Source organism: Cebidichthys violaceus, unplaced genomic scaffold (assembly GCF_023349555.1).
Source record: "Cebidichthys violaceus isolate CVI_PGR_0920_01 unplaced genomic scaffold, fCebVio1.0.p SCAF_16, whole genome shotgun sequence".
Lineage (NCBI taxonomy): Eukaryota > Metazoa > Chordata > Actinopteri > Perciformes > Stichaeidae > Cebidichthys > Cebidichthys violaceus.
Genome location: NW_027176329.1, coordinates 15,339,312 through 15,366,019, shown reverse-complemented (window position 1 = coordinate 15,366,019; position 26,708 = coordinate 15,339,312). Strand labels below are relative to the sequence as shown.

Sequence of the window (26,708 nt, the reverse complement as noted above, 5' to 3'; positions counted from 1 at the left end):
ATGTGTTCTAAAGATTATTTTTCAAGTAATTCAAAGATATTATACGTTAAAATAGTAAAACATTTATCTTTTCCAACACAAATAAACACATTGAGTTTGTTTATATGATCTTGTGTTTATAGTAAAACAGATCTTATGTTATTTTTGAAACTTCTAAATATGTTTCCACTTGAGAGTTTCTACCAATGACAAACTTAATTTGTGATATACATGAAGTATATCTAATTTTCTTTAAACTATATAAGATTCCATTTTTATAGAAAAAACTACAATTCCATTCAGAGTAATGAAGCAGATTCAAGTCATACAATATTTAAGGAATCTGGAATAAATGGTGGATTTAATTATATTATGTCAGGGTCACAATAACCTCAAAGTAATGATTATCAAACTAGTTTATTTAAAAATATGAAAAAAATATTAAACACAACAGTATAGTATTATGACATTATTTTTAAAGAAATGTCCAAACCATTTTAAAACATTGGACTCAGTTGGGTTGAATGTTTCCAAAATTAATGGAACTATAAAAAAAGCAACATCTGTTTCTTTTTCAATAACGTATGTGAAAACAACTAATTTGATGAAAAGTTCTTTATTGTAGTAAATATAAAACAACATTCAACATGACATTATATTAACTTAAAGTTGTTTTCTTCCAAAATTGCCAGAAATGTTTTAATTTTAAGACTGAATCTTTCTCTTTAACTTTTAAAACAGCAACATCTGTTTATTTAATAAAATTATACATGAAAACAATTCTCTTCATGAAAAGTACTTTATTGTTTTAAATCAACCTGAATTACAACAACAAAACTTTATCAATGAAACATGAACTGAGACAGTGAGTGAGTGAAAGAAAGAGTTAAACAGACATAAAGAGTTACAGAATACAGACTGAGAGTATCAGAGTGAAACCAGTATCAGAGTCCAGTGAGTCAGGTCAGGACTGGGAACACTGGTCTCTCCTCAGTGTCTCTGAGAGAGGAGTCTGGGAGCCCTGGGTGGCCTCACAGGTCACAGAGCCCACCTTCCTCCACTGGTCTGCAGGGAGCCTCAGGGTGCTGCTCCAGCTGTAGCGGCCGTCCTTCTCCAGCACCCCGGGGCTCCTGCTCTCCTCCCAGCTGCTGCTGCTGCTGCTGCTGTCGTCCACCTTCCAGGCCAGACTCCAGTCTGAGGGGAAGCCCTTGTTGGCCAGGCACATGAGCGTGGCCTTCCCCTGCTGCAGCTCCTCACTGGAGGGGGGCAGCACCGTCAGGGTGGGACGGACATCACCTAGGAGACACCAATCAGCTTAGAGGACAGGGACCACACAGCTGTCAATCAAACACCAGACACTTGGACACCTTTACTGTGAGAGAGTTGATTTTCTCCTTTAAGGAGTTTCTGTCAGATGTTCTTTCTGCTCCACCAGTCACTCACTCACACATTGTTTCACTTCCTTTAAGAAGCCTCTCATGCATATCAGCACAGAGAGAATCATCATACAGAATGAGCTGAAATATATCAAACTACACTGGAGATAAAACATCAATATGTGGACAAATATGAACTCTTTATCATCAAAAACATTAACTAAACATTACTTTAAAATATTTAGTGGAAACATTTACAAGTACAGAAAATGAAGTGACTACAATCAAACGTTCTTCATGTGGATGTCAGTCATCATTAAAAACTGTTCAAAGATTTTAAAATTTCAAAACAATATTTGACACAATGAAGAGGTTTTACACATTTTCAAATACCTATCTTCATCTTCACTCTGTTCAATTATACTTGAATGATTCTGATTCAGAATTGTCTTTAAAAGAGTTTTAATTGAGGTCGAAATGAACCCAAACTTTTAAAACATTTGTAGAAGTTTTATCTTTTTTACATTTCAAGCTGTTTGAGTTTCAGTAGGAGAGGAATGAGTAAATACATGTTTAGTAAAGCTGCTCTGAGTTAGTCTCCATGATAAAGGAGGAGAAATAAAAACATGAATCCTAAAAGTGTACGATTAAAACAAGATATATTCATCTGCCTCAAACATCCAAAAACTACATTTAAAACATTACTTTAGAATAATTAATTTAGTATATTTGTGCAAAAACTTACTTCCAACATCCAGTCTGGTTCCTCCACCAAAAGTCCACCACAGTGATACAAAGTCATTGAGCCGCCGTACAAAAACCTCTCACTGTAGAGAGACACGGCTCTCTGACTTTGACACACTGAACTAAAACTACAAACCCTCAAGATGAAACTTCACCATTTCAACTGGAACTAATGATTATCCTGTAATTTAATGTTCTACTTTCTTAAATATGAGTATTTTAATTTCTGTTGCTAAAGTGAACTTTGTCTCTTAGTGCAAAATATTTGACGAAAAAGTCGTTCATGATGGTGGAAAGAAAACTACTTTTTTGAGTCTGTTGAATATTAAAGAATACAAAGACAAATTACTCCTGAAATAATAAAAAATGGAAATATTTGACTTACTTCCAACATCCAGTCTGGTTCCTCCACCGAACGTGTACCACAGTGATACAAAGTCATTGAGCCGCCGTACAAAAACCTCTCACTGTAGAGAGACACGGCTCTCTGACTTTGACACAAACAAACTCAACAAACACATTCACAGTTTACCCAGTTTATGTAATCACTGGTTAAAATGTTTAAAACTGATTCACAAATGATACATATGTATTTAACAACTTATTTGTGAAATGTTGAACATCTATGAGCAATATTTACTTGTCTTTTAGTAAAACCAATTGATGGTTGATCAAGATATTCCTAAAGAAAAACTCTTCAACAAATCCTGCCAAATGTAAATAATTATCATAAACTCATGTTTTTTTACATACTGTGATACATTAAAAAACAATATTTTGTTTAAATTCGTCCCACAGTGATGTTGATTTGTGTTGTAGTGAATTATGGAGATTTTACAAAACATTTCAGAGGAAAATGTTTCCATCAAACTCAAACCAAAGACTCTAATAAATGAGCACTGACACATTCCTGATCAATACTCTGATAAAGTGATGGATCCATTGATAAACAGCATCATCACAGTAATCCAAGTCCCTGTTGGAGTCAGTCAGAGCATTTCCATAGAGAGCCACTTTGCATCAGCAGCACCATGCTCCAGTGCTCTGGGAGAGTTTATAGTCCTGAGAGTTGAACACTGGATGACTGACAGCTGTCCTTCATCACAACAGAAGACACAGAAATCGTCCTCATCAAAAACATGACTTTGATCTCCGTCCTCATCTGGACTCTCCTCTGCTGCTGCTTCACAGGTAAAGTCCAGAGAATCAAACTCCTCTCCTCTGTGAACATCCGTCCCTCTGAAATGAAGCCGACTAAACCGTGACGCTGCTTTATGTTTTTGTCTCTGTGTCCTCAGAGTCCAGAGGACAGGTCACAGTGACTCAGCCTGGAGCAGTGAGCTCTGCTCTGGGAGGCTCCGTCTCCATCACATGTAGGACCAGTCAGGATGTTTATTATAGCAGCCCATATCACTATTTAGCCTGGTACCAACAGAGAGATGGAGAAGCTCCTAAACTGCTCATTTACTATGCTAGCACTCGACAATCAGGGATTCCAGGTCGTTTTACAGGCAGTGGATCAAACTCTGACTTCACTCTGACCATCAGTGGAGTTCAGACTGAAGATGCAGCAGTTTACTACTGTCAGAGTTATCGTGAGATCAACAGTCAGTGGGTGTTCACACAGTGAAAAAGCGTCGTACAAAAACCTCCCTCAGTCAGACTGAACAGAAACTGAACTGACTGTTGCAGCTGGAAGCTACTGCAGAGACTGATACACTTCACTGAAGACACACACACACACACACACACACACACACACACACACACACACACACACACACACACACACACACATTCAAGATGTTATGACTTCTCACAACAATACATTGACTTATATTCATTTTCTGGGAAGTACCCAGTGGAGGGCCGTGTATTTTATACCTGGGCCTTCAATGCTGTCCTGCTACAGTTGAACCACTTCCAAATAACCTCATTATGACTCCAGCATGACGGGATGCTTCGTTATTAACAGGCAATGCATATAGTCAAAATCAATGTAATTAACACAATGACAAGAACCAACTGACAAGAACCAGTCACATATATTTACTTGACAACAAAGCAGGTAGAATAACATAAAACCCAAATAACACGATTCAACAGTTCTCTGCACATTCCAGCAACACTGCGGCGCTAAAACACACATTCCACCACACACTCAAGAACACGGGCCATTCACATATTATTCACATCAGAGGGAACAATATTAACCATATCATAAAAACGACACATTGACAAATGAACACAGTAGTAACGCTACTGCAGATGTAAAAAAAGAAAAGCAGTTCACTTACCAAAGCTGCTGTTCACTATTTAAAGACAAAGTATATCCTCCTTTCTTTGTTTACAAAGAGTTTAATACCACGGTTGTTCAGTACATCCGTGCAGTTTAGTTCCAGCACGAGGTCCTTCCCGATTCATGGACGCCAGTGATGACAGTCGAGTCTCCCCAGTTGTATTTCTTGAATACATTTGAATGCGTTTGAGTCAGTGACGTGCGGTGAGGTTCGTGTCTGGTGAGGCTCTGACTCTACATAAGTCAGATTTACAAATATATGAACCCAATAAAGAAGCTTAAATCACCATTCAATTAGCAGCTTGCACGTTGACTACTGGTTGTTTTTCATATCAGCATTATTTACACACACACACACACACACACACACACACACACACACACACACACACACACACACACACACACACACATAGGTAAAGTACATATTAGATTCCACCGGGAGCGTTTCAGAAGCGGAGCGCTCGCGGGCTCCACCCGCGAACATCGTGAGATTCCGCGATAATCTGCGTAGCAACCACGGATGTATAAAGAGAACAACAAACACATAAACGGTTACTTTACCTGTCCGACGTTGAATTGCTGTTGATTTGTTCATATTTCCTTGTTTCTTGAGACATTTTTAAGCTTGGATATATAATCTTACATTTTTGTGGTCAAAGCAAAATATAAAAAGAAGAAGAGAAGTGTAGAAGAAGAGCAACGACAGAACAAGCATCAACCCGACCCGTGGGCTCTCGCTCGCCCCCTTCTTTGAGACAGAGTAGTGTTTGCCTCTCTGTGCTTTTTCACTGCGGTTTCTGTCAGATCAGCAACACTAAATATGTTCTACACAGACGTGAAACACATTACCTATTCTATGGAAAGAAAATACATATAATAAAAGTGTCTACAAATATTACAGTGGTGACAAACAATGAGAAAGCTAAAAGGCACACGCTCAACCCAGTTAGTGAGGGATTCACAATCTGAGGAGAGGAACAGCTCGTCACTGCCTCACCTCACTGTCTCCTCTGTTTGAACAGGACATGCGCTAATTCAGCGATTTTGATTATAAAAATGCTTGAAATGATTGGAATCATACAGAAATTACATTTATAGCACAGATCAGTATAGAAATATTAATATTTATTTTATTTTAGCATTATTTGTTTTTTACTTGTCATGATGACCTCCCCTGACCTCACGTCCCTGGTTTGAGGGCTGAAAATGTCCGCTCGACAGAGACACTAGAGTTTGGGATTGTCACCGCCAAACATGGCAAAACGTTAAAAATGTAATGTCACGTAAAAACGTCTTGCATATCTTTAAACTTGAACTCTTTTTACGACAAAGTCCTGCTAGCTATTTTCACAACAGTCACGCTACTCCACTGACCAATGAAGTCGCACGTTAATGATGACGTACTTGTAGGCCAGCTAGAAGGCTCTGGCATGTGAAAGAATACGGCCAACATGTCAAACTAAAAATCTGATTGGTTGAAGACTATGACGATAACAATATTGTCCCCATTTACTTGAACTGCAAAGAGATTCACTTGTAATTCTGAAGGCCTCTGGGCAGATTTTTTTTACTTAGAGACAACATAGAGGTGAAATCTGATTGGATAAAAGCTCTACTTAAAACAAGCTGTGCTGAAAGCAGCGCAACTGAGGAAGACAGCTACTGTATGCAATGAGATAATAAGCTAAAGGGAAAAATATGTAGAATACATGTAGTGTATTTATGAAAAATAATTCTGTCAGTGTCTAGGCCAGCAGAGAAGGCCTTGCTGGCCCTGACGGCCCACCATTGGTGTCATGATTTAAATAGCCAGTGAGGAGGAAACATCATGATGTGTTGAAGACAGCTACAGTTCACTGACTCTGTGTTTTTAAAGTAATTGAAAATACCAAACAATAGCGTACGGCTCGAATAGGACGTCTAACGCTGAGGATGAATCATTTGAAAACTTAAAGCAGAGAGGAGGCTCCGGTCCACCGTCTAGAACTGAAGATGACTTCCATGTTTTCTGGTTCTGTCCACATTTCCAAAACCTCTGGTTGATTTTCTCAAACAAACGATCTGAGATCCTCAACCTCAGCCTTCCTTAAAGCTTCGTCACAGCTTTACTTGGTGAAATCTCCATATTACAAACACATAAACATGTCAAACCAACATTGATATTGATATCATTCATCACTGTCCTAAAATAACATATTACCAAACTGGAAAGACGAAAACAAAACTGTCCTCAAGTCACTGGATCAGTTCACTACCAGACCATTCAATGTCCTCCACATGTAAATATGTAAATGCATAGATCAAAGCTGTCATCAGTGAGGAGGAAACATGATGATGTGTTGAGGACAGCTACACTTCACTGACTCTGAGTGTTTGCATATGTGTCCTGCCTCTCTGCTCCCAGCCGTTAAGAGGCCAGTGTTGATCAGTGGCTGTCCAGGCCTTTCAGAGACACTGACACGCCGGCAGCACAATGATGATGTCACTGACTCTACTGCTGACCACCCTGGGGCTCCTTGTTCAGGGTGAGACTCTCTTCTGAAAACGTTGCTTCACCACAATGATGTTCTGCTGTGATGGAGAAACAGTGAAACAAGCAGCATTTACCTTCTTCCATCTGTTCTCCATGTTGAAGAAATGAGACTCTTCTGTTTGGATGTTGATCATCTTTCTCCAAACTGGATTTGTCTCAATAACCCTTCTGCTCTTTTTCATGTTTTCCAGATTCATCAGGAGAAATCATCCTGACTCAGTCTCCTGGATCTCAGTCTGTTGTTCCAGGACAGACTGTCTCCATCAGATGTAAAACCAGTTCAAGTGTTGGTAGCAGCCTTCACTGGTACCTTCAGAAATCTACAGAGTCTCCCAAACTTTTGATTTCTTTTTGGAATATTTTATTTTTCCAAGTTTTTTAACCAAGGAAGAGAACGTGCAGAGCTTACAGAACACAATACATTAAACATTACAAAAAATTACATAACACGCTAAGAAAGAAAAAAACCCACAAATACATGAAATAAAATTAAGTAAATAAATAAAGAAAAAAAAAACACAAATACATGAAATAAAATTAAGTAAATAAATAAATAATTCCCCCCACCCGAACAAACCAAAAAACAAAAAAGGTTGGTGCATAAAGTGACACAGCACAAAGCATATTGTAACTTCAAATAATTACAGTCCTATTGTAATGTTAGTGTTGTACCCATGTACTCCAAATAAGGCTGCCAGATTTTTAAAAATAAATGATATCTTTTTCTGAGACTATATGTAATCTTTTCAAGAGGAATACAACTGTTCATTTCCACAGACCATTTGTCGATGAGAGTGGGGGAATCAGATTTCCATGTCATTGCAATACATTTCCTGGCCACACATAAAGCAATTACTGCAAGTTTAATTTGGGGCTTTGTTAAAGACCTGTTGAGAGTTGTGAAGTTTCCCAGTAAACATAGCTCAGGATCTAATGGAAAGGTAACACCTGTGATCTTAGTTATTGTATTACAAAAGTCATACCAAAAGGACCTCACCTTTGTACAAAGTCAGGTACAGTGTAGGAAGGAGCCAACCTCTATACCACATCTGAAACACATTTATGACAATTCAGGTTTGGATTTATGTAGCTTCTGTGGGGTGAGGTACAGCTGATGAAGAAAATTATAATGAACAAGTCTGTACCGGGCATTAACCGTTGCTGACAAACTGTTCTGGCACAAATCTGACCAGAGTTGTTCATCAATTGTTATATTCAAGTCTGATTCCCATCTCATCCTGGATCTGTGTAATCCTGGTTTTGGGCCCTCATTCAGCAACATGGAGTACATTTTAGAAATAAATTTGTACACATTTCCCTGGTGAAGCAATTTTTCCACATTAGTTAACACAGGTAGAGTCATTCCAGGGCCCAGGTTGGTTCTCAAAAAAGATCTTAACTGGAGGTAACAAAAGAAAGTTCTACTGGACAAGTCCTACTTTCTCTTCAGTTCTTCAAAAGACATGACAAGTCCTTGATCAAAGCAATCTTCGAGATGCTGGATTCCTCTGTCATGCCAAGTCTCCAGAATCTTGTTATTTAGTCATGGGTAGAAGTTCATTTTGTGTTAGAGGTGATTTTGGTGATAGTCTCATATTTAGTCCAAGAGTTTTGTGAACTTCATAACATATTTTAATAAAATGTTTCAAAATAGGATTGTCTGTCCTACTGGATATGGTTTTGGAGTTCCATTTATAAATAAAATCACTGGAGGCTTCTTCTTTCAAAGGATGAAGTGCAATTTGTATTCAAGAGGGGGCAGCACCACCGTCAAAAAATGACAAAATATATCGCATCTGGGCTGCTAAATAATATTTCTTTAAAATGGGTAGTTGAAAACCTCCTAGACTATAATCCCATGTTCATTTTTCCATTGACACCCTTGGCATTTTACAGTTCCATAAAAACTGCCTAATGTGTTTGTTGAGGGTTTTAAAAAGGTTTGAGGTAATGGAATGGGTAAGGACTGGAAAAGATACTGCAACCTCAGGAGAATATTCATTTTCACAGTTTATTCGACCAGTTAGAGTAATGGGTAGATTCATCCATCGACGTAGGTCGTTCTCGATTTTACTCAGCAATGGGAGGTAATCCAATTTGTACAAGTTTTTAAGATCATTATCTGTAATTATTCCTAGATATTTAATATTCGGTAGCCACTTAAATGGGGTTGTTTGTTGGTATTCAGTGTGATCAAAGTTTGTGAGTGGAATAATTTCACTTTTTTCCAAATTGACCTTGTATCCTGAAATAGCACTATAGGTGTTTAGTAGCGTCTGTAGTTTAGTGAGAGAGTTAACCGGGTCTGTTAGATACAGAATTACATCATCTGCCAGGAGATTCATTTTATGATTTATTTGGTCCACTCTGAACCCCTTTATATCTGGATCCCGTCTAATTGCTTCAGCAAGTGGTTCACTAGCCAGGACAAAGAGTCCTGGAGACAGAGGGCAACCCTGTCGACTCGATCTACTCAAGGGAAATGCTGTCGAAGTCTGTCCATTTGTGGTAATTTTGGCTCTGGGTTTATGGTAAAGGGTTTTCACCCAATTGATAAACAAATGGCCAAATCCAAACTTGCCCAAAACTTTGAATAAGTACGGCCACTCTAGCCTATCAAAGGCCTTTTCAGCATCTAATGCTACAGCTACACTAGGTTCAGTTTTAGATTTTGTTAGATGGATAATATTAAAGAGTCTGCACAAGTTATTGGCTGATGAGCGTTTCAAAATAAAGCCGCTCTGGTCTGGGTTTATTCATTTTGGCAAATATTGGCCAAGCCTGTTAGCCAGGGCTTTGGAAATCAATTTGTAATCTGAATTCAACAAGGAAATAGGTCGAAAAGAGGAACACTTTAATGGATCTCTATTTTTTTTTGTGAATCACAGTGATTATGGCAGTGGAGAATGATTCTGGAAGAGTTTGAGTTTTGGATGCTAAATTAATCACATCCATTATAAGGGGGGTAAGTAAGTCCTTAAATTCTCTGTAGAATTCAGGAGGGAAGCCATCCTCTCCTGGTGATTTATTGGATTGTAGTGAGCAGAAGGCCTTTTCAATTTCTTTCTGGGTGAAGGGCAAATCAAGATTCTTTTGGTCTTCGTGGCCGAGTTTCGGTAATTCAATAGTGGACAGAAATTCATCAATCTTAGATAGATCCTCTGGTGATTCTGATGTATATAGATTTGTATAAAACTGTTTGAATGCATCGTTAATTTCTGTTGGGTTGTGTGAGGTTGCACCCGTTTCAGTTTGAATTGCATTAATTGTCCTTGAGCTTTCCTCTGTTCTCAATTGCCAGGACAGAATTTTGTGAGCTTTCTCTCCCAATTCATAATATTTTTGTTTGGTTCGTAAACATTTTTTTTCAACTGTATAGGTATGTAATGTATTGTATTTCAGTTTTTTGTTAACCAGCCGTTTGTAAAGTTCTTTAGACCCAGATTGTTGAAACTCCTTTTCCAATTTCAAAATATCTGCTTCTAGCTCATTTATCTCTGCCATATATTTATTTTTGATACCCTTTGTATAAGATATTATTTGTCCTCTTAGCCCATAATATGAAACTATTAGGGGAGGAGGCGCAGTTTGTCTCACAAAAAAAAGTTATCTGGTCCCTAATAAACTGGCAAAAGTCTGGTCTATGAAGGAGAGTAGGGTTCAGACGCCATCTATATTGGTTTGCTGGTTTTTCTGGCATCAAAATAGATAGGGTCAAAGGTGAATGATCAGACAGCATCCTAGATACATATTCAGATTCTAGTGTTCTATGAATTAGCTGTGTTGACAATAAGAATAGGTCAATCCTGGTGTGAGAGTTGTGTGGGCAGGAGTAAAAGGAGTAGTCTCTAGTTTGAGGGTGCATCTGTCTCCACACATCAGTCAGGTTTAGATCTTTCATAAATGATAAGGTAGTTTTAGCTGCTTTTGTTCTGGATGTTGTTGTGGCTGACTTATCTAACATAGGGTCTAAGCAAAAATTAAAGTCACCTCCTACAAGTATGTTTTGTTGTCCCCCTGATACCTTCATGAAAATATCTTGAATAAAGGATTCATCATCATAGTTAGGTGCGTATACGTTTAACAGTGTCCAGGGTTCAGAGTAAATTTGGCAATTAACTAAGACATAGCGGCCTGATGGATCAATTATAGTTTCTCCAATTGTCACTGGAATGTTTTTATTTACCGTATTTTTCGGACTATAAGGCGCACTTAAAATCCTTACATTTTCTCAAAAATTGACAGTGCGCCTTATAATCCAGCGCGCCTTAAGCATGGTCACTTGTTGTGCTTATTGATCGATTTTATGTGGTACAATGTGCTCAAAAATCTGTCGAAATATGTAAGTACGACTTTGGTAAGCAACGAAGCCGCTCCGCTCAATGGATATTCGGAGCATTACGGTACGCTGTGTCACTACCTGATTGGCCCCGTAACAGGAATGTAATGTCTAAACTAAAAGTCAAAATCGATCAATAAGCACAACAAGTAACCATCGGTCGCAACTGTCGTCCGAGCTTTCACGATAGCTGGAATCATCACTGAACAGCCAAGTACCGATAACAGCAACAAGACTGACTCGGAAAATGACGAGAGGGATTCGGGCATTCTTGATGCCGAAATCGCACAGCTGTTTCCCTCAGACACTGAAGATGAAGAATTCGATGGATTTGTGGAAGAGGAATGAATCGATAAGTGAGTGTATTTTTCTGTACCGGTATTTGTTGTTACAACTGAGTTGAATAAAGTTTGATTTACCGGACTGTGTTGTTTTGCTTAATGCGCCTTATAATCCGGTGCGGTTTATGTGTGAACATAGACACGTTAATTCACAGTGCGCCTTATAATCCGGTGCGTCTTATAGTCCGAAAAATACGGTATTAAAATAGCAACCCCCCTTGCTTTTGAGTTAAATGATGATGATAGTACGTGTCCTACCCATTCTCTTCTCAGCTTTTTATGCTACTGTGTGGTAAGATGGGTCTCTTGTAAAAAAGCGATATCTGTTTGCAGTTTTTTAAGGTGTGTCAAAACTCTCTTCCTTTTAACAGGTCCATTTAGCCCATTCACATTAAAGCTAACAAACTTCACTACCCTATTCATTAATGCCAAGTGTGGACATCAGAGTGTCATCGCCTCTTTGTAAATTCACTGTGCAAGAGCCAGTGTATCTCCTGTGATCAAATAAAAAAAGATAAACCAAAGCACCAACATTAACGAAGAAAACAAACCCCTTCACCCCAAGTGCCTAATCCTGAACATTTGACACTATCTTCCCTATCAAACTGGGTTGTGCACTTTGCACTTGTCAATTATGACATGTCTGGCTGGTTCAGAAACATACAAACCAGCCCAAGGCTTTGTCTGAGAAAAATTTTAACAATATGTATAGTATCGAATTTTAAGTGTGACAAGAAATTATAACAAATGCTGAAAACACCCTTTTCTGAAATTATTAGAACGCAAGCAGGGTGGGTTAATATGAAACCAATCTATCAGATAAAACTTAAACTTGAATTGTTGCCATCACTTACTTTATCCCAACATCTTTAACCTAACAAGAGTGACGGCAGTGCTAAAGCTAGACAGCTCCTGAGAGCTGCTGCTGCGTGTCTGGGTTTCATCCACCTGTTGGTTCCGTCCGCCTGGTCCGTTATGTTTGTCCCGGGGAGTCCCGCAGGAATGCTGCCGCTTCTTTTGGTGTTTTGAAGAATTTTCTTTTTCCATCGGGAAGGAGGATGGATCATTTAAAAACTTAAAGCAGATAGGAGGCTTCGGTCCACCTAGACTTCGGTCTAGAACTGAAGATGACTTCCATGTTTTCTGGTTCTGTCCACATTTCCAAAACTTCTGGTTGATTTTCTCAAACAAACGATCTGAGATCCTCAACCTCAGCCTTCATTAAAGCCTCATCACAGCTTTACTTGGTGAAATCTCCACATTACAAACATAAACATGTCAAACCCACATTAATATTGATATCATTCATCACTGTTCAAAGAGAACATATTACCAAACTGGAAAGACGGAACAAAACTGTCCTCAAGTCACTGGATCAGTTCACTACCAGACCATTCAATGTCCTCCACATGTAAATATGTAAATGTGTAGATCAAAGCTGTCATCAGTGAGGAGGAAACATGATGATGTGTTGAGGACAGCTACACTTCACTGACTCTGAGTGTTTGCATATGTGTCCTGCCTCTCTGCTCCCAGCCGTTAAGAGGCCAGTGTTGATCAGTGGCTGTCCAGGCCTTTCAGAGACACTGACACGCCGGCAGCACGATGATGATGTCACTGACTCTACTGCTGACCACCCTGGGGCTCCTTGTTCAGGGTGAAACTCTCTTCTGAAAACTTTGCTTCACCACAATGATGTTCTGCTGTGATGGAGAAACAGTGAAACAAGCAGCATTTACCTTCTTCCATCTGTTCTCCATGTTGAAGAAATGAGACTCTTCTGTTTGGATGTTGATCATCTTTCTCCAAACTGGATTTGTCTCAATAACCCTTCTGCTCTTTTTCATGTTTTCCAGATTCATCAGGAGAAATCATCCTGACTCAGTCTCCTGGATCTCAGTCTGTTGTTCCAGGACAGACTGTCTCCATCAGATGTAAAGCCAGTTCAAGTGCTAGTAGCAGCCTTCACTGGTACCTTCAGAAATCAGGAGAATCTCCCAAACTTTTGATTTATGACGCTACAACTCGTCAGTCTGGGATTTCAGATCGTTTCAGTGGAAGTGGATCAGGAACTGACTTCACTTTGACCATCAGTGGAGTTCAGACTGAAGATGCAGGAGATTATTATTGTCAGCACTCTAACGGCTTCCCGTTCACACAGTGATACACCGTCGTACAAAAGCCTCCTCAGCTGAAGAGGAACTGATCTGAATCAACAGCTGCACAGAAATACAGACACTTTAAGTTAGAACAACTATGAATATAATATAACAGAATAATGTCAAGAAATATTATTTATACTATAGTAAGTTTTAATGGTAATCTTGTTGAAATAGGTTATTTATCAAAATAATTAAAGTCTCATGAAAGATAAGTCAAAAAGTAGATAAGTTAATACAAGTAACATAAACAATATATATTTGACTCTGAAATATAATATTTACTTCCATGTGTTCTAAAGATTATTTTTCAAGTAATTCAAAAATATTATACGTTAAAATAGTAAAACATTTATCTTTTCCAACACAAATAAACACATTGAGTTTGTTTATATGATCTTGTGTTTATAGTAAAACACATCTTATGTCATTTTTGAAACTTCTAAATATGTTTCCACTTGAGAGTTTCTACCAATGACAAACTTAATTTGTGATATACATGAAGTATATCTAATTTTCTTTAAACTATATAAGATTCCATTTTTATAGAAAAAACTACAATTCCATTCAGAGTAATGAAGCAGATTCAAGTCATACAATATTTAAGGAATCTGGAATAAATGGTGGATTTAATTATATTATGTCAGGGTCAAAAGAACCTCAAAGTAATGATTATCAAACTAGTTTCTTTAAAAATATGAAAAAAATATTAAACACAACAGTATAGTATTATTACATTATTTTTAGAGAAATGTCAAAGCCATTTTAAAACATTGGACTCAGTTGGGTTGAATGTTTCCAAAATTAATGGAACTATAAAAAAGCAACACCTGTTTATTTTTTAATAACGTATGTGAAAACAACTAATTTGATGAAAAGTTCTTTATTATGGTAAATATAAAAGAACATTCAACATGGCATTATATTAACTTAAAGTTGTTTTCTTCCAAAATTGCCAGAAATGTTTTAATTTTAAAGACTGAATCTTTCTCTTTAACTTTTAAAACAGCAACATCTGTTTATTTAATAAAATTATACATGAAAACAATTCTCTTCATGAAAAGTACTTTATTGTTTTAAATCAACCTGAATTACAACAACAAAATGTTATCAAGGCAACATGTACTGAGACAGTGAGTGAGTAAAAGAAAGAGTTAAACAGACATAAAGAGTTACAGAATACAGACTGAGAGTATCAGAGTGAAACCAGTATCAGAGTCCAGTGAGTCAGGTCAGGACTGGGAACACTGGTCTCTCCTCAGTGTCTCTGAGAGAGGAGTCTGGGAGCCCTGGGTGGCCTCACAGGTCACAGAGCCCACCTTCCTCCACTGGTCTGCAGGGAGCCTCAGGGTGCTGCTCCAGCTGTAGCGGCCGTCCTTCTCCAGCACCCCGGGGCTCCTGCTCTCCTCCCAGCTGCTGCTGCTGCTGCTGCTGTCGTCCACCTTCCAGGCCAGACTCCAGTCTGAGGGGAAGCCCTTGTTGGCCAGGCACATGAGCGTGGCCTTCCCCTGCTGCAGCTCCTCACTGGAGGGGGGCAGCACCGTCAGGGTGGGACGGACATCACCTAGGAGACACCAATCAGCTTAGAGGACAGGGACCACACAGCTGTCAATCAAACACCAGACACTTGGACACCTTTACTGTGAGAGAGTTGATTTTCTCCTTTAAGGAGTTTCTGTCAGATGTTCTTTCTGCTCCACCAGTCACTCACTCACACATTGTTTCACTTCCCTTTAAGAAGCCTCTCATGCATATCAGCACAGAGAGAATCATCATACAGAATGAGCTGAAATATATCAAACTACACTGGAGATAAAACATCAATATGTGGACAAATATCAAAACATTATCATCCAAAACATTAACTAAACATTACTTTAAAATATTTAGTGGAAACATTTACAAGTACAGAAAATGAAGTGACTACAATCAAACGTTCTTCATGTGGATGTCAGTCATCATTAAAAACTGTTCAAAGATTTAAAAATTTTAAAACAATATTTGACACAATGAAGAGGTTTTACACATTTTCAATTACCTATCTTCATCTTCACTCTGTTAATTTCTATTTTACTCACTCTGATTCAGAATTTGTTTTAAAACAGTTTTAATTGAGGTCGATATGAACCCAAACTTTTAAAACATTTGTAGAAGTTTTATCTTTTTTACATTTCAAGCTGTTTGAGTTTCAGTAGGAGAGGAATGAGTAAATACATGTTTAGTAAAGCTGCTCTGAGTTAGTCTCCATGATAAAGGAGGAGAAATAAAAACATGAATACTAAAAGTGAACGATTAAAACAAGATATATTCATCTTTTTCAAACATCAAAAACTACATTTAAAACATTACTTTAGAATAATTAATTTAGTATATTTGTGCAAAAACTTACTTCCAACATCCAGTCTGGTTCCTCCACCAAAAGTCAACCACAGTGATACAAAGTCATTGAGCCGCCGTACAAAAACCTCTCACTGTAGAGAGACACGGCTCTCTGACTTTGACACACTGAACTAAAACTACAAACCCTCAAGATGAAACTTCACCATTTTAATTAAAAGTAATGATTATCCTGTAATTTAATGTTCTACTTTCTTAACGATGAGTTTTTCAATTTCTGTTGCTGAAGTGAACTTTGTCTTTTAGTGCAAAATATTTGCTGAAAAAGTCATTCATGATGGTGGAAAGAAAACTACTTTTCTGAGTCTGTTGAATATAAAAGAATACAAAGACAAATTACTCCTGAATAATTAAAATGTAAATATTTGACTTACTTCCAACATCCAGTCTGGTTCCTCCACCGAACGTGTACCACAGCGATACAAAGTCATTGAGCCGCCGTACAAAAACCTCTCACTGTAGAGAGACACGGCTCTCTGACTTTGACACAAACAAACTCAACAAACACATTCACAGTTTACCCAGTTTATGTAATAACTGGTTAAAATGTTTAAAACTGATTCACAAAGGACACATATGTATTTAACAACTTATTTGTGAAATGTTGAACATCTATGGGCAATATTTACTTGTCTCTTTGTAAAACAAATTGATATAAGATATTCGTAAAAAAAAACCTCTTCAATAAATATTGCTAAATGTAGATAATTATCATAAATACATATTGTAGATTATGGAAGATTACAAATAATAGCTTTGTTTAAGCTTGTACAACAGTGATGATGGTTGATGTTGTAGTGAATTCGGGGAAAATCCAGAAAATATTTTGGATTTCAGTTTTTCCATCAAACCAAAGACTCTAATAAATGAGCACTGACACATTCCTGATCAATACTCTGATAAAGTGATGGATCCATTGATAAACAGCATCATCACAGTAATCCAAGTCCCTGTTGGAGTCAGTCAGAGCATTTCCATAGAGAGCCACTTTGCATCAGCAGCACCATGCTCCAGTGCTCTGGGAGAGTTTATAGTCCTGAGAGTTGAACACTGGATGACTGACAGCTGTCCTTCATCACAACAGAAGACACAGAAATCGTCCTCATCAAAAACATGACTTTGATCTCCGTCCTCATCTGGACTCTCCTCTGCTGCTGCTTCACAGGTAAAGTCCAGAGAATCAAACTCCTCTCCTCTGTGAACATCCGTCCCTCTGAAATGAAGCCGACTAAACCGTGACGCTGCTTTATGTTTTTGTCTCTGTGTCCTCAGAGTCCAGAGGCCAGGTCACAGTGACTCAGCCTGGAGCAGTGAGCTCTGCTCTGGGAGGCTCCGTCTCCATCACATGTAGGACCAGTCACAATGTTTATTATAGTAGCTCATATCACTATTTAGCCTGGTACCAACAGAGAGACGGAGAAGCTCCTAAACTTCTTATCTATAGAGCAACTTCTCGACAATCAGGGATTCCAGATCGTTTTACAGGCAGTGGATCAAACTCTGACTTCACTCTGACCATCAGTGGAGTCCAGACTGAAGATGCAGCAGTTTACTACTGTAAGGGGGAATTCGACGCCAAGAGTCATGATCTGTTCACACAGTGAAAAAGCATCGTACAAAAACCTCCCTCAGTCAGACTGAACAGAAACTGAACTGACTGCTGCAGCTGGAAGCTACTGCAGAGACTGATACACTTCACTGAAGACACAAACACACACACACACACACACACACACACACACACACACACACACACACACACACACACACACACACACACACACACAAACATATATTTTCATCTAGAGGATTGACTTTATTACTATTGTTGCTGTAGCCACTAATGAACATTTATCACAAGAATTTCAATGACAAAAAATGATCCTGGTGATCTTTCCACCAAAGCTATCCATTCATATCCTTTTATAGATTTATGTTCTAATCTGATTTACCAAAGAATCAAGAAAAGCAAACCTGAAAACATTAATTTTATCTTCATATCTGCATGTATATAATTTGTATACAAAAACACATTTTCCCTTACATGCAACTCAAAAACCCAACAAATACATTGAGATTAAAAGTGAATTCTTCACCCTGAAAACATCAAAACAATCTCTTCTCAATGTTCATCCACTAACTGTTGTTGAGCCTTCAGTCACATCCTCAGCAGATGGAGTCGCCCAGTTGTCATTGAAATGTAGATTTTCAAATTCCCAACAGGTAAACTACTGAATGGACCTTGTGGTGAAATAGTTTTAATTGTACAGCTTCGACTTTCAACCTCAACTTTTCAGTCAAGGTGGACGAGAAGTTGTTAAAGTGCAGCATGAAGATCTTCAGAGAACTCACATCTACATGAACTTGAGTGAATTAAATCTGTCCAACTGGAATAGACGGTGGGCTGAACGTGTTCTTTGTGTTGGAGATTGATCTCCATTGATAGAGTAAACTATATCCATGTTTGATATTAAATTATTCCATGAAGTCCAATTAAATGTGTTGGCAGATCTGGTTTGATCAAATAATATTTAATTGTCAGTCTGCTCAGGAAGATCACGGGACAGCTCTAGATGCTGAATCAATCATTTGGTTCTTTTTAACGTTATTAAAATTACCAAATAATAGAGTAAGACTTTAATAGGAAGTAGAATGGGTCATTTATCAAATTTAGTCCACCGTCTAAAACTGATGATGACTTCCATGTTTTCTGGTTCTGTCCACATGTCCAAAACTTCTGGTTGAAATCCTCAACCTCAGCCTTCCTTAAAGCCTCATCACAGCTTTACTTGGTGAAATCTCCATATTACAAACATAAACATGTCAAACCCACATTGATATTGATATCACTCATCACTGTCCAAAAAGACCATAATACCAAACTGGAAAGACGGAAAAAAACTGTCCACAAGTCACTGGATCAGTTTACTACCAGACCATTCAATGTCCTCCACATGTAAATATGTAAATGTGTAGATCAAAGCTGTCAGCAGTGAGGAGGAAACATGATGATGTGTTGAGGACAGCTACACTTCACTGACTCTGAGTGTTTGCATATGTGTCCTGCCTCTCTGCTCCCAGCCGTTAAGAGGCCAGTGTTGATCAGTGGCTGTCCAGGCCTTTCAGAGACACTGACACGCCGGCAGCACAATGATGATGTCACTGACTCTACTGCTGACCACCCTGGGGCTCCTTGTTCAGGGTGAGACTCTCTTCTGAAAACTTTGCTTCACCACAATGATGTTCTGCTGTGATGGAGAAACAGTGAAACAAGCAGCATTTACCTTCTTCCATCTGTTCTCCATGTTGAAGAAATGAGACTCTTCTGTTTGGATGTTGATCATCTTTCTCCAAACTGGATTTGTCTCAATAACCCTTCTGCTCTTTTTCATGTTTTCCAGATTCATCAGGAGAAATCGTCCTGACTCAGTCTCCTGGATCTCAGTCTGTTGTTCCAGGACAGACTGTCTCCATCAGATGTAAAGCCAGTTCAGATATGGGAAGCTACCTTCACTGGTACCTTCAAAAACATGCAGAATCTCCCAGACTTATGATTTCATACGCTACAACTCGTCAGTCTGGAGTTTCAGATCGTTTCGTTGGAAGTAGATCTGGAATTGACTTTACTTTGACCATCAGTGGAGTTCAGACTGAAGATGCAGGAGATTATTATTGTTCACAGAGTGGCCACAGTTGGCCGTTCACACAGTGATACACCGTCGTACAAAAACCTTCTCAGCAGGAGAGGAACTGATCTGACTCAACAGCTGCACAGAAATACAGACACTTTACATTTGACTGAAATGAAATCGTTTTAATAGTTACATGTCAGGATATAATATTTATACTACAGTAAATGATAATGGTAATCTTGTTGAAATCGGGAATTAATCTATTAATAATAATAATAATAATAATAATATATTTAAAGTCTCATCAAAGATGAGTTGGAAAATAGAGAAGTTATTAAAAGTAACATGAACACTAAATATTTGCCTCTGAAAAACAATATTTACTTCCATGTGTTTTTGACAGTTATTCTTCAAGTGATTCAAATTTAATTTAAAATTTGGTTGATATTCAAGTTAAACAGTTTCCAACGTACCTCAATACATTGTGTGTATTCAATAATCCTGTGTTCATGGTGAAACGCTTAAGTTATTTTATATTTTGATCACACTGCTGATACTGATACTATAATGACATAATATGTTGAAGATATCCTACTTTATTACTCAGATTTAATTTAAACTTCTCAGACTTTGTAATTCATTCAGATTCTTCATACTTGCTGAACACTTTTAAAACTGTGTTTCTACCAATGACACACTATATATCTGATATAAATACAGTATATCCAATTCTTCTTGAAATATTTTAATGATCAGCTTTGTTATAAAAATATGAATTGGCAGTCAGTGTAATGAAGCAGATTCTGACGTCACAAAAGTTTGAAGGAATCTAGAATAAAGGATGAATTTACTTCTATCATGTCTGGGTGACATTAACTGATAGTCGTGATTATCTCGTCATTTTTCAAAACATGAAAACTATCAAAAAAAACATTTATTAATTTTATGTTATTTCTTTAGACATTCATAAGCAATAATAAAACCCCAAGACTCAGATGAGTTAATTATTTCTAGATGTATTGGAATTATTAAGAAAGAAACATCAGTTTATTTTACAATAACATACATCATGACATTGAATTTGATGAAAAGTTATTTATTTTGTTGGATTAATCAAAATTAGCATCAAAACGGTATGAATGAAACATGTACATGTCTGGGACAGACAGTGAAAGAAAAAGATAAACAGACATAAAGAGTTACAGAGTACAGACTGAGAGTATCAGAGTGAAACCAGTATCAGAGTCCAGTGAGTCAGGTCAGGACTGGGAACACTGGTCTCTCCTCAGTGTCTCTGAGAGAGGAGTCTGGGAGCCCTGGGTGGCCTCACAGGTCACAGAGCCAACCTTCCTCCACTGGTCTGCAGGGAGCCTCAGGGTGCTGCTCCAGCTGTAGCGGCCGTCCTTCTCCAGCACCCCGGGGCTCCTGCTCTCCTCCCAGCTGCTGCTGCTGCTGCTGCTGTCGTCCACCTTCCAGGCCAGACTCCAGTCTGAGGGGAAGCCCTTGTTGGCCAGGCACATGAGCGTGGCCTTCCCCTGCTGCAGCTCCTCACTGGAGGGGGGCAGCACCGTCAGGGTGGGACGGACATCACCTAGGAGACACCAATCAGCTTAGAGGACAGGGACCACACAGCTGTCAATCAAACACCAGACACTTGGACACCTTTACTGTGAGAGAGTTGATTTTCTCCTTTAAGGAGTTTCTGTCAGATGTTCTTTCTGCTCCACCAGTCACTCACTCACACATTGTTTCACTTCCCTTAAGAAGCCTCTCATGCATATCAGCACAGAGAGAATCATCATACAGAATGAGCTGAAATATATCAAACTACACTGGAGATAAAACATCAATATGTGGACAAATATCAAAACATTATCATCCAAAACATTAACTAAACATTACTTTAAAATATTTAGTGGAAACATTTACAAGTACAGAAAATGAAGTGACTACAATCAAACGTTCTTCATGTGGATGTCAGTCATCATTAAAAACTGTTCAAAGATTTAAAAATTTTAAAACAATATTTGACACAATGAAGAGGTTTTACACATTTTCAATTACCTATCTTCATCTTCACTCTGTTAATTTCTATTTTACTCACTCTGATTCAGAATTTGTTTTAAAACAGTTTTAATTGAGGTCGATATGAACCCAAACTTTTAAAACATTTGTAGAAGTTTTATCTTTTTTACATTTCAAGCTGTTTGAGTTTCAGTAGGAGAGGAGTGAGTAAATACATGTTTAGTAAAGCTGCTCTGAGTTAGTCTCCATGATAAAGGAGGAGAAATAAAAACATGAATACTAAAAGTGTACGATTAAAACAAGATATATTCATCTTTTTCAAACATCAAAAACTACATTTAAAACATTACTTTAGAATAATTAATTTAGTATATTTGTGCAAAAACTTACTTCCAACATCCAGTCTGGTTCCTCCACCAAAAGTCCACCACAGTGATACAAAGTCATTGAGCCGCCGTACAAAAACCTCTCACTGTAGAGAGACACGGCTCTCTGACTTTGACACACTGAACTAAAACTACAAACCCTCAAGATGAAACTTCACCATTTTAATTAAAAGTAATGATTATCCTGTAATTTAATGTTCTACTTTCTTAACGATGAGTTTTTCAATTTCTGTTGCTGAAGTGAACTTTGTCTTTTAGTGCAAAATATTTGCTGAAAAAGTCATTCATGATGGTGGAAAGAAAACTACTTTTCTGAGTCTGTTGAATATAAAAGAATACAAAGACAAATTACTCCTGAATAATTAAAATGTAAATATTTGACTTACTTCCAACATCCAGTCTGGTTCCTCCACCGAACGTGTACCACAGTGATACAAAGTCATTGAGCCGCCGTACAAAAACCTCTCACTGTAGAGAGACACGGCTCTCTGACTTTGACACAAACAAACTCAACAAACACATTCACAGTTTACCCAGTTTATGTAATAACTGGTTAAAATGTTTAAAACTGATTCACAAAGGACACATATGTATTTAACAACTTATTTGTGAAATGTTGAACATCTATGGGCAATATTTACTTGTCTCTTTGTAAAACAAATTGATATAAGATATTCGTAAAAAAAAACCTCTTCAATAAATATTGCTAAATGTAGATAATTATCATAAATACATATTGTAGATTATGGAAGATTACAAATAATAGCTTTGTTTAAGCTTGTACAACAGTGATGATGGTTGATGTTGTAGTGAATTCGGGGAAAATCCAGAAAATATTTTGGATTTCAGTTTTTCCATCAAACCAAAGACTCTAATAAATGAGCACTGACACATTCCTGATCAATACTCTGATAAAGTGATGGATCCATTGATAAACAGCATCATCACAGTAATCCAAGTCCCTGTTGGAGTCAGTCAGAGCATTTCCATAGAGAGCCACTTTGCATCAGCAGCACCATGCTCCAGTGCTCTGGGAGAGTTTATAGTCCTGAGAGTTGAACACTGGATGACTGACAGCTGTCCTTCATCACAACAGAAGACACAGAAATCGTCCTCATCAAAAACATGACTTTGATCTCCGTCCTCATCTGGACTCTCCTCTGCTGCTGCTTCACAGGTAAAGTCCAGAGAATCAAACTCCTCTCCTCTGTGAACATCCGTCCCTCTGAAATGAAGCCGACTAAACCGTGACGCTGCTTTATGTTTTTGTCTCTGTGTCCTCAGAGTCCAGAGGCCAGGTCACAGTGACTCAGCCTGGAGCAGTGAGCTCTGCTCTGGGAGGCTCCGTCTCCATCACATGTAGGACCAGTCACAATGTTTATTATAGTAGCTCATATCACTATTTAGCCTGGTACCAACAGAGAGACGGAGAAGCTCCTAAACTTCTTATCTATAGAGCAACTTCTCGACAATCAGGGATTCCAGATCGTTTTACAGGCAGTGGATCAAACTCTGACTTCACTCTGACCATCAGTGGAGTCCAGACTGAAGATGCAGCAGTTTACTACTGTAAGGGGGAATTCGACGCCAAGAGTCATGATCTGTTCACACAGTGAAAAAGCATCGTACAAAAACCTCCCTCAGTCAGACTGAACAGAAACTGAACTGACTGCTGCAGCTGGAAGCTACTGCAGAGACTGATACACTTCACTGAAGACACAAACACACACACACACACACACACACACACACACACACACACACACACACACACACACACACACACACACAAACATATATTTTCATCTAGAGGATTGACTTTATTACTATTGTTGCTGTAGCCACTAATGAACATTTATCACAAGAATTTCAATGACAAAAAATGATCCTGGTGATCTTTCCACCAAAGCTATCCATTCATATCCTTTTATAGATTTATGTTCTAATCTGATTTACCAAAGAATCAAGAAAAGCAAACCTGAAAACATTAATTTTATCTTCATATCTGCATGTATATAATTTGTATACAAAAACACATTTTCCCTTACATGCAACTCAAAAACCCAACAAATACATTGAGATTAAAAGTGAATTCTTCACCCTGAAAACATCAAAACAATCTCTTCTCAATGTTCATCCACTAACTGTTGTTGAGCCTTCAGTCACATCCTCAGCAGATGGAGTCGCCCAGTTGTCATTGAAATGTAGATTTTCAAATTCCCAACAGGTAAACTACTGAATGGACCTTGTGGTGAAATAGTTTTAATTGTACAGCTTCGACTTTCAACCTCAACTTTTCAGTCAAGGTGGACGAGAAGTTGTTAAAGTGCAGCATGAAGATCTTCAGAGAACTCACATCTACATGAACTTGAGTGAATTAAATCTGTCCAACTGGAATAGACGGTGGGCTGAACGTGTTCTTTGTGTTGGAGATTGATCTCCATTGATAGAGTAAACTATATCCATGTTTGATATTAAATTATTCCATGAAGTCCAATTAAATGTGTTGGCAGATCTGGTTTGATCAAATAATATTTAATTGTCAGTCTGCTCAGGAAGATCACGGGACAGCTCTAGATGCTGAATCAATCATTTGGTTCTTTTTAACGTTATTAAAATTACCAAATAATAGAGTAAGACTTTAATAGGAAGTAGAATGGGTCATTTATCAAATTTAGTCCACCGTCTAAAACTGATGATGACTTCCATGTTTTCTGGTTCTGTCCACATGTCCAAAACTTCTGGTTGAAATCCTCAACCTCAGCCTTCCTTAAAGCCTCATCACAGCTTTACTTGGTGAAATCTCCATATTACAAACATAAACATGTCAAACCCACATTGATATTGATATCACTCATCACTGTCCAAAAAGACCATAATACCAAACTGGAAAGACGGAAAAAAACTGTCCACAAGTCACTGGATCAGTTTACTACCAGACCATTCAATGTCCTCCACATGTAAATATGTAAATGTGTAGATCAAAGCTGTCATCAGTGAGGAGGAAACATGATGATGTGTTGAGGACAGCTACACTTCACTGACTCTGAGTGTTTGCATATGTGTCCTGCCTCTCTGCTCCCAGCCGTTAAGAGGCCAGTGTTGATCAGTGGCTGTCCAGGCCTTTCAGAGACACTGACACGCCGGCAGCACAATGATGATGTCACTGACTCTACTGCTGACCACCCTGGGGCTCCTTGTTCAGGGTGAGACTCTCTTCTGAAAACTTTGCTTCACCACAATGATGTTCTGCTGTGATGGAGAAACAGTGAAACAAGCAGCATTTACCTTCTTCCATCTGTTCTCCATGTTGAAGAAATGAGACTCTTCTGTTTGGATGTTGATCATCTTTCTCCAAACTGGATTTGTCTCAATAACCCTTCTGCTCTTTTTCATGTTTTCCAGATTCATCAGGAGAAATCGTCCTGACTCAGTCTCCTGGATCTCAGTCTGTTGTTCCAGGACAGACTGTCTCCATCAGATGTAAAGCCAGTTCAGATATGGGAAGCTACCTTCACTGGTACCTTCAAAAACATGCAGAATCTCCCAGACTTATGATTTCATACGCTACAACTCGTCAGTCTGGAGTTTCAGATCGTTTCGTTGGAAGTAGATCTGGAATTGACTTTACTTTGACCATCAGTGGAGTTCAGACTGAAGATGCAGGAGATTATTATTGTTCACAGAGTGGCCACAGTTGGCCGTTCACACAGTGATACACCGTCGTACAAAAACCTTCTCAGCAGGAGAGGAACTGATCTGACTCAACAGCTGCACAGAAATACAGACACTTTACATTTGACTGAAATGAAATCGTTTTAATAGTTACATGTCAGGATATAATATTTATACTACAGTAAATGATAATGGTAATCTTGTTGAAATCGGGAATTAATCTATTAATAATAATAATAATAATAATAATATATTTAAAGTCTCATCAAAGATGAGTTGGAAAATAGAGAAGTTATTAAAAGTAACATGAACACTAAATATTTGCCTCTGAAAAACAATATTTACTTCCATGTGTTTTTGACAGTTATTCTTCAAGTGATTCAAATTTAATTTAAAATTTGGTTGATATTCAAGTTAAACAGTTTCCAACGTACCTCAATACATTGTGTGTATTCAATAATCCTGTGTTCATGGTGAAACGCTTAAGTTATTTTATATTTTGATCACACTGCTGATACTGATACTATAATGACATAATATGTTGAAGATATCCTACTTTATTACTCAGATTTAATTTAAACTTCTCAGACTTTGTAATTCATTCAGATTCTTCATACTTGCTGAACACTTTTAAAACTGTGTTTCTACCAATGACACACTATATATCTGATATAAATACAGTATATCCAATTCTTCTTGAAATATTTTAATGATCAGCTTTGTTATAAAAATATGAATTGGCAGTCAGTGTAATGAAGCAGATTCTGACGTCACAAAAGTTTGAAGGAATCTAGAATAAAGGATGAATTTACTTCTATCA

General features: G+C 38.0%; 4 gene segments (V, D, J or C); 1 reads left to right on the top strand and 3 right to left on the bottom strand.

Moving 5' to 3' along the window:
• Positions 1-759: 759 nt before the first annotated feature.
• On the bottom strand, positions 760-3,644 carry LOC137872984 (Ig kappa-b4 chain C region-like). The segment is given in 3 exon segments: positions 760-1,275; positions 2,485-2,560; positions 3,609-3,644. Coding segments are annotated over 3 exon segments (444 nt in total).
• Positions 3,645-13,219: 9,575 nt separating this feature from the next.
• LOC137872983 (immunoglobulin kappa variable 3-15-like) lies at positions 13,220-13,778 on the top strand. The segment is given in 2 exon segments: positions 13,220-13,271; positions 13,471-13,778. Coding segments are annotated over 2 exon segments (360 nt in total).
• Positions 13,779-14,821: 1,043 nt separating this feature from the next.
• LOC137872982 (Ig kappa-b4 chain C region-like) lies at positions 14,822-16,614 on the bottom strand (the record flags this gene model as incomplete). The annotated part of the segment is given in 2 exon segments: positions 14,822-15,337; positions 16,545-16,614. Coding segments are annotated over 2 exon segments (402 nt in total), but the record flags the coding sequence as incomplete, so codon positions are not given.
• Positions 16,615-20,882: 4,268 nt separating this feature from the next.
• On the bottom strand, positions 20,883-22,735 carry LOC137872981 (Ig kappa-b4 chain C region-like). The segment is given in 3 exon segments: positions 20,883-21,393; positions 22,600-22,677; positions 22,723-22,735. Coding segments are annotated over 3 exon segments (423 nt in total).
• Between the last annotated feature and the right edge of the window lie 3,973 nt (positions 22,736-26,708).